The sequence below is a fragment of the Myotis yumanensis genome, unplaced genomic scaffold (assembly GCF_028538775.1).
Source record: "Myotis yumanensis isolate MYYU_CA2020_CCGP unplaced genomic scaffold, mMyoYum1.0.hap1 SCAF_3, whole genome shotgun sequence".
Lineage (NCBI taxonomy): Eukaryota > Metazoa > Chordata > Mammalia > Chiroptera > Vespertilionidae > Myotis > Myotis yumanensis.
Window position 1 is genome coordinate 199,243,417 of NW_027223754.1, and position 15,721 is coordinate 199,259,137.

The following is a 15,721-nucleotide window of genomic DNA, read 5'->3' on the forward strand; positions in this document are numbered from 1 at the left end:
ATGGAGCTGGCAGTGTTTGTTAGGAGGGAATTCAATCATGAGTCAGGTCTGAGCATTTAAATATCTCCTTTCAGCATGAACATCTGGAGTGAGTTTGAGTACTAGGTTTGCTTTCGTGATTCTTCTGTGTTAAATAACAAGTGACATTTTGGGGAGAGTTGGAAAATTATTGCCACTGACTTGCAGATTGGTACCTACAACTTTTCTAAAGCATGAGATCTTTGCAAACCTTCGGATATCTGAGTTGGGATATTTGCATCTCGGTGCTGTTTTATCATAGTTCGTTACCCACTTACTAAATGAGTCTGTAATTGCAGGTGCCGCTTCGTTATTTATTAGGCATGTTGTATGTTAACTTCAGTGCTCTTTGGGATCCTGTTATTGAACTCATAAGGTAAGCATGGGTTAAATGGATGAAGCTATAACGTTTTAACTACTGCAGAATGATGCAGCCAGTATTAGACTCGTAGGTGTGATTTAAATGATTGAAAGGATTTATCGCTCTCATAAATCCTTTGTGGGATAAGGTGAAGAAAAAACAAACATGAATTATTCTCTCTGATGCCAAGTTTTTCAACAGTTCAAATGTTATATGTATATTTCTTTGTACATTGAAATAACTTTAGAGGACTTTCTCCTTTTACTTTATATGATACAGCTATATTGTTGAATTTTTTCAGTACAAAAATTGTATAATAATTGCATGATTTTATTTATATATAATCATTGAGCCAAACTTAATTAAAAAAAAAAAAGACTTTCTCTAAGTAGAGGCCACTCCTTCCCTTAATAGGCCATACCTCATACCCCATGCCCATTGTTGTGCCTTTAAAAATAGTCTTCTTATGGGTATCACCTAGGTTGTTAAAAATACTATTTAGTACTTTATGATTATAAAAATGATCTGTGGTCCATGCAGGCATTTTGAAGGATATAGGAAAATACACAAGTCATTTATAGCCCTACATTTTAGTTATGTCCTTTCCTTTCACTCTTTTTCCAGTGAGATACCTCAGAATAAAGATCATATCACATCTTTTGTCTTGTGATCTTCTTTTCTTTAGCTCTCATGCACATGAAATGGAAAATAAGAAATTTTGGAACGTCTACTATGAACATCTAGAAAAAGCAGCTACCCATGCTGGTATGTAAAGATCATCAGGTGGAACTGGGAAGAAAAGTGGTTGCTTAACTTTCATTTTTACTGCTTCATTACACATGAAGTTGGGAAACAGAAATGAGAAGTGTGTTATCTTTGATAACCTTTGGATGTGGTTTATTGTTTCCTTATACTGCTAGAGAAAGAAATGCCCTGACCTGAGGGACACAAAGGACAAATGCTGACATTTTTCTGGTGGTTCTGATGACATTTTTCCTTTCAGAGAAAGAATTGCAAAATGATGTAAGAGATGAGGAAAAGTTCATAGGAGATGAAAGTTGGGAGCAGACTCAAGAAGGAGATGTCGGAGCGCTTTATCTTGAGCAGTTAGCATTGAAAACCAACTGTCAGGAAAGACTGGACCATACCAATTTCCGATTCCTGCTGTGGCGAGCTCTGGCAAAATTCCCAGAAAGGGTAGAGCCACGGTCCAGGGAGCTTTCCCCGCTTTTCTTGAGATTCATCAAGTAAGTGTTCTCTTCTTGGAATATGTTCCTAGTAGCGTGTCCTCAGTACCTAGAAGAGAAGGTACAAAGTATTAAGCTCCCAAAATGGCCAAGTTATTGTTATGCCTGTCATGTTTGCACATCATTGGCACATCTATAAAGCACTGGCTCTAACAACTAACCTAGTTTAGTTCACCACTTAACTTTACATGAATTTAACCAGCCCACAAATGGTGTTAGTAAAATATTCCAGGTTACAAAATAAAAAGGCCTTATCAAGACCGGACAGAGTGGCACAGTTGGTTGAGCATTGTCCTGTACACCAAAAGGTTGCTGGTTCAATTCCTGGTCAGGGCACATGCTCGGGTTGTGGTTCGATCCCAGGTCGGGGCTCTTTCGGAGAGTGACAATCAATGTTTCTCTCTTCCTCCCTCTCATTTCCTCTCTCTGAGCATGTACTCTGGTGAGGATTTTTTTTTTTTAAAGGCCATGTTGAGTTAGTTCAGTGCACAAAGAGCTTGTTATTTCTTGCCCTGTTTGTTCATTATTTTATTGTCTGCCTGCAGCTTAAAAATATTTTTCAGTAACTCAACCCCAGCCACTCTGCTTTGAACTTCTTGAATGTTTCCCATGATGCTGAGGAATGTACTCTCAAAAAATAATAAGAACGTTCTGAAGCATTGTTCTATTTTGACTAGATAAGCTGTGTGAGAGTCAGATTGCTTTAAAACTAAAGATAAGGAATGTATATAGCACAGTACATGTATGTTTTCTAACACTATTTCATTACATGGGAAAATGCTATAGGTTTAAGTTAAACAGGCTGTGAACCACAACATGTCAGGCTTGTTCAAGGAACAACAAGGAAGTCTGAGAGGCTACAGCAGTGATCCCAGGAGAAAGTAGTTGGAGATGAAGACAAAAAGTTAACAGGAGACCAAGTTGTGTAGGAACTTTAAGTGATAGTAAGGACTTTGGTTTTTATGGTCAGTGACGTGGGAAGACATTGGAAGGTTTAAACAAGGATGACATGACCAGTTTTTATAAGGAGTTTTCTGGCTGCTATGTTGAGAATAGACTAGGATACCAGTAGTGAGAGCAGAGAGAGTCGAGGGCTAGGAAGAGAAGATGATGGGAGACTTGACCAGTGTTACAGTAGTGCAGATAATGAGAGGTAGTTGAACTCTGAATGTTTTGAAGGATTTCAGTTCAATAAGATATTTTCAATAATTGCAACTAGATTAGCCTGTGGGATTTGCCAACAGATCAGATTTGTCCTAATGGGGATGGGGATGGGGAGGGTTGAGGGCCAGTGTGGGAAGGAGGAAGGGGAGGAATCAAGGATGTCTCTGAGGGTTTGGCCTGAGCAACTGGAAGAAGAGAGTCACCATTTACTGAGACTGGGAGAAATGCAGAAGCTTGCAGATTTGTAGGGAAGATCAGGAGTTCATTTTTAGTTTGGGATACTGAATAGACATCTAAATAGAGATGTCAAGTAGGTACTTGAATTTGGAATTTAAAGTTTAAGGGAAAGGTTTAGTGAAGAGATAAGTTTGAGACTCATCGGTGTATAGGTGGGTTTGTTTGTTTTTTTAAATTATGGGCAGGGAATTCAATTACATGTGGGCATGTAAAGCTAGAGAAAGATTTCTAAGGACTGACAGCAATATTTAGAGATTAGGAGATAAGGAACCAGCAAAGGAGGCCAAGAAAGACTGATAAAAGAAGAACCAAGACCCCTTAGTATTCCTTGAAGAAAGGATTTCAAGAAAGGAGTGATCAGTGGAATCAAAAGTGTCTGAGACATCAGTCCGATGAAGAATAAGAACTGACTATTGGCTTTGGAAGAACCTTAACATGAGTTGTTTGAGTTAATCTGGTAGGGCTGAAAGCCTGATTTAAATGGGTTTAAGAGAGAATGGAAAACAAAAATGGAAATAACAAGTATGAGCAGTTCTTATAAAAAAAAAAAGAAGCAGATATAGGTGGAAGGAGATGGGGGAGCAGAGAGGGAGCTGCTGTTGTGTTGCTGTTTAAGATTTAAGCAGCGTGTATGCATGTAATGCTGCTGGGAAAGACCAAAAGAGAGGAGTAAACTCACATGCAAGAGGGGATACAATTGCTAAAGCCATGTCCTTGAATAGTAAGAGGAACTGGATCCCTTGCATAAGTGAAAAGGTTTCCATGAATAATTCATCTGGCAAAGGTTACAAGCAAGATGCGGGCAGGTCAGTAGATGGGCTGGTAGAAGAGTAATGATTTTCTCTTTTTCACATTACTCTTTAGTCTTTAATTTATTTATAGAATGAGGACAGTGGTATTTAACTTTCTTGCCTTGTTTTGAAGATCATAAAAATAATGTTTTTTAGTTATTCATGAATTGCAAAGGGCTCTGCATTTGCAAGCTGTATTAATGGTGTTAGTAGGATATGAATTTCCTACCATGTTAATTTAAGTTTTTCCCTCATTAAAAAAATAGATTACCCCTTAGCCTAAGAATAAAGACCTTCCTCTAATACAGTGATGGCAAACCTTTTGAGCTCGGCGTGTCAGCATTTTGAAAAACCCTAACTTAACTCTGGTGCCGTGTCACATATAGACATTTTTTGATATTTGCAACCATAGTAAAACAAAGATTTATATTTTTGATATTTATTTTATATACTTAAATGCCATTTAACAAAGAAAAATCAACCAAAAAAATGAGTTCGTGTGTCACGCGTGTCATAGGTTCGCCATCACTGCTCTAATAGTACAAGATGCTGTGAGATGGGGATAGAGAAAGGAGCCTATAATAGAAAGTGGATCTTTGAGGTTAAGAAGACAGAGATGAAAAATAAACAGTCTTTTTAAATGTTTAAATTAAAACTAGTTGACACCTATTACCTATAAATAATACTTTTATAGATGATCCAAACTAATGGAAAACCCAAATGTCACCTTTAATCCTGACAATGAAATCTATTATCGCCTTTTTATTTTCATTTTTGGCTAGAAGTTTACCTTTCTAAATCTGTGTCAAATAATTTGATATTAGAGCCAGTTTGTGAATCCCGTGTAAACATTCTCTGAGAAGAATCATATCAAGAATCAGGAACAAATGACTAACACTGGCAAAAACATCCCTGTAATAGGTGACAATGACACTTAATGAATACTTGCTATGGAAGTGCTTTGTGTGAATTATCTTAAATTTAATAAATGAGTGAGTGTGCTGTGCATGCGATAAAGGTTAAAGATGTGTCATGTGGTTAATTGAATGTTGAGAGTATAATTCGGATGTTATTAAATCATTTTATAACTGACAGCAATTTCACTCATTTAACTTATTCATCCATTTTTTTAAAAAGTTATTAATTACTAGATATTGCTAGGTGAGAATACAAAGTTGGATATGGTAGCATCTCAGAACCTCCAGTTGTAGTTTAGTGTATTAACCTGGTGTTTCCTCCAGGTGTGTTGTACAGTAATTAATATCCTAAAACATGCTATTGTATCCGTGTATTTTTGATTTTCATATCTGATCAATTCCCTTTCATCTGTAGCTTAGAGCCATGCACAAAAGAGACAAACACACACACACACACACACACACACACACACACGCACACAATAATTGTTGGATGGATGAGTTAAAGTAACACAAAACAAATGAAGTGAATGACAGCGACAGCCTTCAAGATATTAGTTACCTGCAACAATGGACCAAAATTAAAGAATGGATTTCATTAAGAACAAATGTGAATGCCAACTGCACAAGCTTAGTTTAGAGGAGATGGACATAAAGACCTAATGGTTTTTATTGCCTGGACATTCAGTTGAGTCTGTGACTGCCCCCAAAAGCTATGCCATTGATAGTTCCATCTGGTTTATCAGTCCCCATATCTAAAGGATTGAATTTTGTTACAGCCCTCTACAAAGTAGAATGCATTTGGTTTTAAAGTGACCAACATGGTCTTAATGCTGTACTTTCAATTCAGCAATTGGCAAAAGTAGGTTTATAGGTGTGATACAAATAAATAATATAATAATAAATAATAGCACAAGCATAAACTGTTTTGTGTACTCACAACTATAAACTTACTTTTGCCCACCCCTATATTTACTATAGTTCACCCTGATTCCTGCCTGTCCTGGTTGTGTTTTCAGAGACAGGGAGGCTGATTTCAGCTCGGTCCGAAGTAAACATTTCAAATAACTTCAACAGTATAACGATGGGCTGTCTTCTGCAGTTAGTGATTGACTTGTGAAGTAGGGTCCTTCCAAGGGTTGGACTACAACAGAATAATGTTTTAGAAGAACCTTGACTAAGTGCCTCTGATGTCTCTCCCACATGTGATTCTGTGAACTGTGGATGTACGTCTGTCACAAACAGAATTAGGACATTTCAGCTTCATCTGCCTTGTGTTACTCTTTCCACTGCAGCAACGAGTATTACCCAGCAGATCTGCAGGTCGCTCCAACCCAGGATCTGAGAAGAAAAAGCAAAGGAGTGGCAGTGGAGGAAACAGAAGAACCTGCTGCTGGAGACGATGAAGAGTTGGTGGAAGAGGACATGCCCCAAGATGAAACCTCACAGAAGAAAACGACAAGAAGAGCTGCAACCAAGTAAGTTCAACATTGCTGTTACATCACACGCCCACCGTTCTCGGAGGAATGGGGGTAAGTCTCAGGGCCTTGATGGGAAATGGCCTTGGATGAGATCACCTGCTCAGATAACTATATACATTTTACATAAGTGCTGTATCTCCCTGGGTTTATTTTTTAATTAATTTATTAATTTATTTTTTAGAGCCCAAAGAAACTGTCATCTTCCATGCATGTTGGTTGTTTGCTTTTTATTTCGTTCTTGTTTAGCCACAGAGTATTAGAGTTGGAATCATTTAATGATAGCTTTTTCTATGCATGATATTGCTGGGGCCCAGAGCTGTTAAATGGTCTTTGACCTGTGTTGCCTTTTCATAGCGCCGGGGCATCGTGTTTGTGTGCTAGGGAAGCGAGTAATGGAACATCTGTCCTCTTATAAGTGAGCGTGTCAGCACTTTTGCGTTGCCTTTTGACTTGTCTCCTTCTGGTTACCTTTTCTTCATGCTGTTATATTGTCTCTTATTCTCTGGGTAACTCATTTACCTAAATTGTTAGAAACCTTAGAAAAGTAAGAAGTGGTCATGCTTGTAGAAGTTACTCCAGCAACTTGAAAATCATCTGAATTGCGGTGTCAGAGACCCACAGGATTTGGTGCCATTGTGTTATTTTAACACTTTAGATCTCAACCTACATCTATTTGTTGAATTTCTCCCATGAGCCATTTACTAGTTTGCCCATTCATCAACTGTATTGAGTGCCTTTTGCTAAGTGCTGGGCTGCAGGTATGGACAGTACTTAGCCTCTGCATTGCAGGAAGCAAGGTCAAATGCCTAGTGAAATATTTTTATAGAGGAAATATGTTTAACAAGTTAAGCGCCCAGCCTGTTTTGTCTTCCAGATGGAAAGTATTGTGTCAGTCACCAGTGACTGACATGGGGCTTAACGTGTTAAAGGAGTTATGGGAACACAGTAAAAAATGACTTAATCCTGTATAATAAACAGGTAATATGCAAATTGACCATCAGACCCTCGCAGGATGGCTGCCCCCATGTGGTCAAAGATGGCAGCCACAAGATGGTTGGCAGGGGATGGCAGTTGGGGGCGACCAGGCTGGCAGGGGAGGGCAGTTGAGGGCAATCGGGCCAGCAGGGGAGGGCAGTTGAGGGTGATCGGGCCAGCAGGGGAGGGCAGTTGAGGGCAATTGGGCCTGCAGGAGAGCAGTTAGGCATCGATCAGGCTGGCAGGGGTGTGTTTAGGGGGTGATCAGGCTGGCAGGCAGAAGTGGTTAGGGGCAATCAAGCAGGCAAGCAGTTGGGAGCCAGGAGTCCCAGATTGTGAGAGGGATGTCCGACTGCCGGTTTAGTGGGATTGGGCCTAAACCAGCAGTCGGACATCCCCTGAGGAGTCCCAGATTGGAGAGGGTGCAGGCTGGGCTGAGGGACACCTCCCCCACTCCCTGCATGAATTTTGTGCATTGGGCCTCTAGTTCTACCATAAAAGGAAGAAGACTTGTACAAAGTATAAGGCACCTTTGAAGCTGAAAGACGAAAGTTCGCCAGCAGCTAGGGCAGGGAAGGTCTCGCCAGCTTATGGAAATGGAGAGTAAGACAGAAGAAGGAAGGTCAAGGCCAAGTATCGTACAACTAAAGTTCCTTCTCTGCTTCTGCCTTCTCACAGCTGTGAATGGTCTGTTCCCAACACTTTTTTGTAAGACACATTGCTGTTTTCTTCTTTATGTCCTTCAGCATAATAGCCAGCAAAATATTAGTCCTACTAGTTACCAGTCAAACCTCTTTCTTTCTCACCTGAACCTTCCCTCTTTTTACTGTGTCCCTGCCTTGTTTCTGCCAAATGAAACTGTTTCAACACACAGGTCCCTTACTGAGGCTCTTGTCCTTTAAACTACAAGTTATTTCACCTTCCTTCAATCTTTCATAACAACCATTTACACCTCCATCATGGGGCTACCCCTTGCCTTGAATTATTAGTTAATTTTTTATATATCTTCCATGAAAATCAGAAACTCTTACAGGATAAGGTCCATGTCTTAATTTTTCTGTCCCCTGTAGCCAAGACCTAGGCAATTGCTGATATACACCATGATTGAAAATCATGTTCTTGGTGCCATCTCAGTATATTCATAGTCCAAGTTAATAATCCTTCGTGGAACACACCCCTCACTGGCAAGTATTTAATGAGGATGTGCAGATTAGCTCCTGTTGCCTTTGGCTCTTTAAAGCTAAATGGTACATAAAAAATACTTCATAAATGTTGGGAGAAGAGTGCATGTGTCAGTAGGATCATTTAGAAGTTTATTTGTTAAACTGCAAGCACCCAGTGATAAGTAATTACAATGGACATTGCATCAGTCAGGGCTCTTTAGAGAAACTGAGCCAATGGAATGGAGATGCATGCATGCGTATGTGTGTATGTATGTATGTATGTATGTATGTATAAAGAGATGTGTTTTAAGGAATTGGCTCACCTGGTTGCAGGAGTCAGCAAGCCCAGAAATTTCAGGGCAGAATAGCAAGCTGGAAACTCAGGCAGGACTTGATGCTGTAGTCTTGAGTCTGAAATCTGGAGGGTAAGATTTCTGTTTTAGTCTTGTAATAAAATTCCTTCTTTGGGAAATACCTGTTTTTGTTAAGGCCTTCAACTGATTGGATGAGGCCCATCACATTATTGAGGGTAATCTCTTATCAAAGTTCGTTTATTATAGATGTTAACATCTACAAAATACTTTCATCGCAGCACCGTGATTGGTGTTTCATTACATAAGTGGGTACTGTGATCTAGACAAGGTTTTTGGAATAATTGTCAGAGAAACTAAAATTGGTGAGTACTTCATCTAAAGAAAATAATCTCTGTTCTTTAATTTTGTAGTACCCTGTCTCTCTCTCTCTTTTTTAAGGCAATTAATCGCTCATTTGCAAGTTTTCTCTAAGTTTTCAAATCCACGGGCCTTGTATCTGGAATCCAAATTATATGAGCTCTATCTTCAGGTAGGTAAATAAAGTCTTGTCTCTGCAATTATTTGTGAACTATTCTTTTCCATTTTCTTTGCCAAAATAACTTTTAGGTTTTCAATAATTGTTGAATAGAGCCTAGTCTGCATTCTAATATTTTTTATAATATCTTCTATAGTATTTTAAAATATATATATATTTATAGTATATATATATTTATAATATTTTTAAATATATATATTTTTAAGCTAATGGACATTTTCTATATCTTGAGAAACAGTTTTAGACAGTACTAATTTAGTTGATTTTAAAAACGTTTTTAGTGACCAAACATTGATGGGCTGTAATAACATAATTATATCATGGGAGGTAGCTTTTAGAAGGGAGTGCAGGTTGTGCCAACAACAGTTGACTACTTTTCACTTTTTGTCAAGTTAGGCTGATGGAGGGCTAGAATTTCAGGATCTGTTATATTGAGTGGAAGCAGGTAGTTGGCAGAATGGTCTGTTAAAAGCCATAATATATGACCCTAAATTCCAGGAAAGATTGAAGAAAAAATTTTAATGTCAGAAGCCGAGTAAGAATTGGATGTCATTCTCAGCCATCTGGGAAACAAAATTTTCTTTCTCCGTTTGGATGTTTTTTAGATGAAACATTTCATTTTGGCATTTCAGCAGAACTTAACTGTATCTGCCCATAATTCGAATCTAATTTGTTTGTAAAGCCAGAGCTCAAGTCTCAGGTGACCACAGGAAGCCAGAATCTGAACTGGATGATCAGAGTGGCCTCAGAGCAGGTCTCTCCTGGCCTTATACTGACAGCCGTTACCTTCACGGTTTTATCAAGAGCTTTTTCTCAGCACAGGACCAGCTCATTTGGTGTAAATCCCGATTGTGTAGGGAATTGGTCTTGGCCAAAAGACTGATGGACCCAAAGGTCTGGTGTACAGGATGCAGATGTTAGAGTTTTGTTTTTATTTTGTTCTTTGCTCATATTCTCTTCATCCTTGTTTAACCTCAGGGACATGTTAGGCTTTTGTCAGGAATCAGCATTAAACCACATCTAAAAATTTGAATTCTAAGAAACCTAATTTTATAGATTAACACAAATAAATTACTATCCCATGGTATGCTTGTATGAGACTTCATTGATTTATTCTATGAAATATCATCCTTAGTTGTTGCTCCACCAAGATCAGATGGTACAAAAAATAACCCTGGATTGCATAATGACGTATAAACATCCACATATTCTCCCTTACAGGTAAGTTATTTGCAGCTAAAGGAATGCTATTTCTTTGGTTGATTTTTATCTTTTTATCTGAGAGCCTCTTCTAATTTTATTAAGGCCTTGGAAATTTCCTTTTTTTCTAAGGAAATCATAATGTTGTTTTAGGTAAGAAATTAAACCTGGGAGTATATTTATTTGTTAAGAGTGCTTCTCCATATGTATAATAATAAGGTGGGAAAGAGAATATTAATTTAAAAGTATGTGTTGAGAACATATCATTTTTCCTTGCTTATATAATGTCTTAATTTTGGTGACTACTTAGCAAATCATAACAATCACTTTAAAAACTAAAGAAAGCTTTTGTATTATGCTCTTTGAAACAGCTGAATTATTGACTAAGTCTAACTCTTTATAATCCCTTTTATCTTTTAAAAATGAGAACCTATCATTTTGGAAGGTATTTCTGTGAAGATTTTCTTTATGGATGTCAACTACTTTATAGACTATTCTTTAGTATCTATTTTTTGTTACACGTAGTACTCTACCATATTGCATTTTTTTAAAAAGCACTGTTGATTATTGAATGATGATTTTTGCTGTTTTTAAAGGGAAAATTTACAGAGATTGCTTGAAGACAGAAGCTTTAAGGAAGAGATAGTGCATTTTAGCATTTCAGAAGATAATACAGTAGTGAAAACAGCCCACCGAGCAGATCTGTTTGCTGTTCTGATGAGGTATTTGTATTGTTTAAATTCTGGTTTATTTTTTTATTTTTAAATATATGTTTTCATTGATTTCAGAGAGGAAGGGAGAGAGAGACAGAAACATCAGTGATGAGAGAGAATCATTGATCAGTTGCCTCCTGCACACCCGCTACTGGCAATAGAACCTGCAACCCAGGCATGTGCCCTGACCAGGAATTTAACCATGGCCTCCTGGTTCATGAGTCGATGCTCAACCACTGAGCCTGGCTAAATACTGATTTTTTTAATAGTTGATCACAAAAATAATTGTGGATATTAATAGTATTATGATTCTTTCAGTAGTTGTGAAATTCAACATTACTCTAAGTTTTACTGTTGAGAAGTAATAAAAATAATTCCTTTGTTTGGTATGTAACTAATTATGAGATATAAAAGGTATTGACTTTTTGTGTTACTTATTTAACCATTTCATCACAAAACTTTGTTATTAGTTTTAATATTTTTCATTGGATTTTCTTGCTCAAAAAAAAATAGTAGTAAATAATAGTCATCAGTCAGATTGTTAGTCTCTATTATAAACCCTTTGAGGTAATAAAATAGAAAGTCCTTACTGCTTTTTAGGGGGCCTGGAATGGCCTAGTCCAGACAGCCTCTCTAACCATATCTCTTCCATTTACCGTGCCCTCAGAGCCCACTTTAGAGTCCTTGGACTTGCCATCCCTCTGCTTGGAACACTTAACAGTTAACTCCTCTTCACTCAGCCTCATCTCCAGAATCATATTATCCGAGATGCCTTCCCTGACCTCATTATGTAAGGTCACACCCTTATCACTCTAGTTCCTTACCTTTCTTTATTTTTCTTCACTGTACTCATCATCCACCATAGCTCTTCTTATTTCTCTAGCTAGAAGGTGAACTCTATGGCCTCTAGTAAATATTGGTCAAATTAATTTTGTGTCCTCTCTTATGATATAAAATCTTTTTTTTTTTTTTTTTAATGTTCATATTGCCTACATAGCCTAGAAGAACTAACTGGAGGTGATGGTGCTGCTGCTGGTGGTGGTGGTGATCATTCTTGTGTTGCTCCTGGATTTAACAGTAATGCTTCTAGAACAGCCACTTTTTGGGAGGGAAAGTAGTATTTATCTTTATTGTCGAAAGTATTATAGAGGTCCCCTTTCCTTTCCCCATTGGCCCCCTCCACCCCACATCTGCCCCCACCCTCCCAGGCCTTCACCACACTATTGTCTGTGTCCATGAGTTATGCATATCTATAATAATAAAAGCGTAATATGCTAATTAGATTGGACAGCCGAATGACCTTCCGGACGTCTTTCCAGATGTAGCCACAGTGGCAGGGGCCAAGGCAGAGGTGGTCAGGGGCAATCAGGCAGGCAGGCGAGAGGTTAGGGGTGATGAGTTAGGCAGGCAGAGTGGTTAGGGGTGATCAGGCAGGCAGGCAGGCCAGCGGTTAGGAGCCAGTGGTCCTGGATTACAAGAGGGATGTCCGACTGCCGGTTTAGGCCCGATCCCAGGGGCAGTCAGATATCCCACAAGGGGTCCCGGGTTGTGAGAGGGTACAGGCAGGCTGAATTTCGTGCCCCAGGCCTCTAGTATGCATAAAAGTTCTTTGGTTAATCTCTTCCCACCTACCCCACCTTCCCTCTCACATTTGTCAATCTGTAGAACAGCCACTTTTTAAAAAATATATGTTTTAATTGACTTATAGAGAGAGGAAGGGAGAGGGATAAAGAGATGGAAACATCAATGTGAGAGGAACATCATGTATCGGCTGCCTCCTGCATGGCTTCTGCTGGAGATTGAGCCTGCAGCCTGGCCATGTGCCCTGACAGGGAATTGAAACAGCGACCTCTTGGTTTCTGGGTCCATGCTCAACTACTGCACCACACCAGCCAGGTAGAACAGCCACTTTTAAAGTGTGGTCTGCTTTGTCTTGACAGGCTGTCCCTGAGACACTGTTCAGAGGTTCACAAAGTGAAAAATTTTTTCATAATACGACTGAGACATTAGTCAGAAAGTTTTATCATGCTAAGAAAGTAGCTTTTATTACTAGGTTACTTAATATGTCATGAGGAGTGGATTTTGAATTCTATTAGAATGCCTATTAAGCATGTAATAATTTTTTCCTATGAGCCATTGATCTATATTAATCTAATAGATTTTATTAATTATTATTTCTTGCATTTCTGGGATAATCCTTATTTATCTTGTTTTAATGCAGCATTGGATACTGTAATTAGAAATGTTGTGTTTTATTTTCACAGGAAGACTAGTATATAGTTTTGTTCCTTAACCCTTCTCATTATCACAGTTAGACCACCTTCATAAATGGAAAAGGACCGTTTCCTGCTTTCTCTCTTGGAAATTGTTTTTCCTTGAATGTTTAAAAAATGTATCTATAAAGCTATATGAGTTCCATGTTTACTCATGATTACTGGCCTATTTAGGTTTTCTTCTTAAGTTATTTTTGCTTATTTATACATGAGATTCCCCCCCCCCCCCCCCCCGAAAATTACCCATTTAATTGAAATCTTTCTAGTTTCCTTATTTTACTTGTATTCTCATTTTATTTCCTTTTAATCTATATATAGTTGTTTTCATTCTTTCATTAGACTTACCTTTGGCTTGCCTACTTTAATTGCACTTTTTTCTTCTTTATTATTTCCTTCTTCCTGCTTCCCTTAACCTTGTTTTTGTGTGTGTGTGTGTGTGTGTGTGTGTGTGTTGATGTTTAACTAAATTTCTGTTAAATATCCAAATCCTATTTCATTCTTCCTTGTTTCATAGTATATCCATTTAAATCTGTTGAGTTGCTATGCTACCCTTTTCAGGAAAACAAAACACGTAGTATTGTGTTTCAGGGTTAATGTGCAAACAAAATAATGTTCTTTTGACATCTTAGGATTTTGTATGGGCGAATGAAGAATAAGACTGGGAGTAAAACTCAGGGGAAATCTGCGTCAGGCACCCGCATGGCCATTGTTCTGAGGTTCCTGGCTGGGACCCAACCAGAGGAGATCCAGATATTCTTGGACCTGCTGTTTGAACCTGTGAAGCACTTCAAGAATGGTAGCTGTCAACCTCCTGACACTCTGAATGTGTGTTGTCTGCTTGTAGACTTCTACTGTCTCAGGCTAGGTGTCCGCTCTTGGTATCTTTCTGATGGGGTTGCTCCTCGAAACCTCAGTGGTGGTCTTTGTGGCTGAAATGCAATTCATTTTAAACTTTGATTGGATTATATGGAGCTCACAGTTGATCATAGCTGATAGGCACCCATGAGTTAGGAATCCCCTGATTAGAAAATGTATATTTTGTTATTGCTGCTGTGTAGTTAGGCCACTTGAGACATACAACAAATAGGCTTCTCCTTAGAATCTTAAAGCATGCTACAAAATTAAACTTAATTGTCTTGGTATTATGCATTCACTGAGTCATTCATTTACTGAGTAATGATTTGTTGAATATCTCCTGTAACCCAAAACTCTGTTGGAAATAGAGTATTTATAATCTCTGCTCTCACCTCATAGTCTAAATGAAGTGGGTGTAATAAGTGTATTCAGTGAGCTGTAATGCTTTGTGGTATGTTCTCTGGTATGCATGTTAGTAATTAGTAATAATAATAATGGCTAACACTTATTGAGTGCTAACTTCATGCCACATGTTATGACGAGCCCCTTTACACTGTAAAGGGTTCTCAACCTTCCTAATGCTGTGACCCTTTAATACAGTTTCTCATGTTGTGGTAACCCCCAACCATAAAATTATTTTCGTGCTATTTCATAACTGTAATTTTGTTACTGTTATGAATTGTAATGTAAATATCTGATATGCTATATGTGTTTTCCGATGGTCGCGACCCACAGGTTGAGAATGGCTGCTTTACAGACATTTCAGTTAAACCTTAAAACAACCATATAAGGTATCATTAACTTTTGCCCCCATTTTATAAATGTAGAAACTGAGGCTTAGAGAAGGAAGTATTTTGTTCATGGCCTCTCAGCTAGAAAATGGTTAGAATTCTAGTCCATATCTTTTTTACTACAGAACCTCTAATCCAGTTTCATAATTGCTTCAGGCAAACATATACTAGTATATTTATTTGTAGGATAATGTGTGGCATTTGTTTTGTATTTTTTCTGTGAAAATGGATCCAGCAGTTAAAAAGGTTTTCACTCAGTATAATGTTGCTCTGTGAGGGAAGCTGGCTCTAATGAATATGAGATTTTGTTCAATGTAATAGCCTCTGGTTAAAAGGGCAGCTATAAATGATACTCTCATGGATGGAACACTTAGGTATGTGAATCAGCAAGCTATCATCTCATACCATTTGGTTAGAAGTAAAGCTCAAGCATTAAAAGTTCAATTATGAAATAAGTTTATAAAGGACTATTGTTTCATTTATTTCCCAAGGGCTACAAGAAAAATAAAACATTTGATTCTCAGCCCCCAGGAGCTTATAATGTAGCCAGATATTTTCTGTGAAACTCTGAAGTCAGCATAGTCAGTGGAAGCTGAGAGAGAAAATGCTGGGAGTTTCTAGATGGAATAAAAGACTATTAGTAGCTTGCATTTTGAGAATAGTATAAGTAGGATGAGAATTGGGCT

At 38.1% G+C, this 15,721-nt stretch overlaps 1 protein-coding gene across 1 annotated transcript in view; it reads left to right on the top strand.

Moving 5' to 3' along the window:
- The window catches only part of UTP20 (UTP20 small subunit processome component), a 90,373-nt gene that overhangs the window by 27,130 nt on the left and 47,522 nt on the right, over positions 1-15,721 (top strand). Inside the window, exons 19-26 of the mRNA XM_070410906.1 lie at positions 318-394; positions 1,065-1,144; positions 1,383-1,626; positions 6,031-6,213; positions 9,107-9,197; positions 10,339-10,424; positions 11,000-11,125; positions 14,019-14,185. Of these exons, the coding sequence (XP_070267007.1) occupies positions 318-394; positions 1,065-1,144; positions 1,383-1,626; positions 6,031-6,213; positions 9,107-9,197; positions 10,339-10,424; positions 11,000-11,125; positions 14,019-14,185 (1,054 nt within the window). The remainder of the gene's footprint in view (positions 1-317; positions 395-1,064; positions 1,145-1,382; positions 1,627-6,030; positions 6,214-9,106; positions 9,198-10,338; positions 10,425-10,999; positions 11,126-14,018; positions 14,186-15,721) is intronic.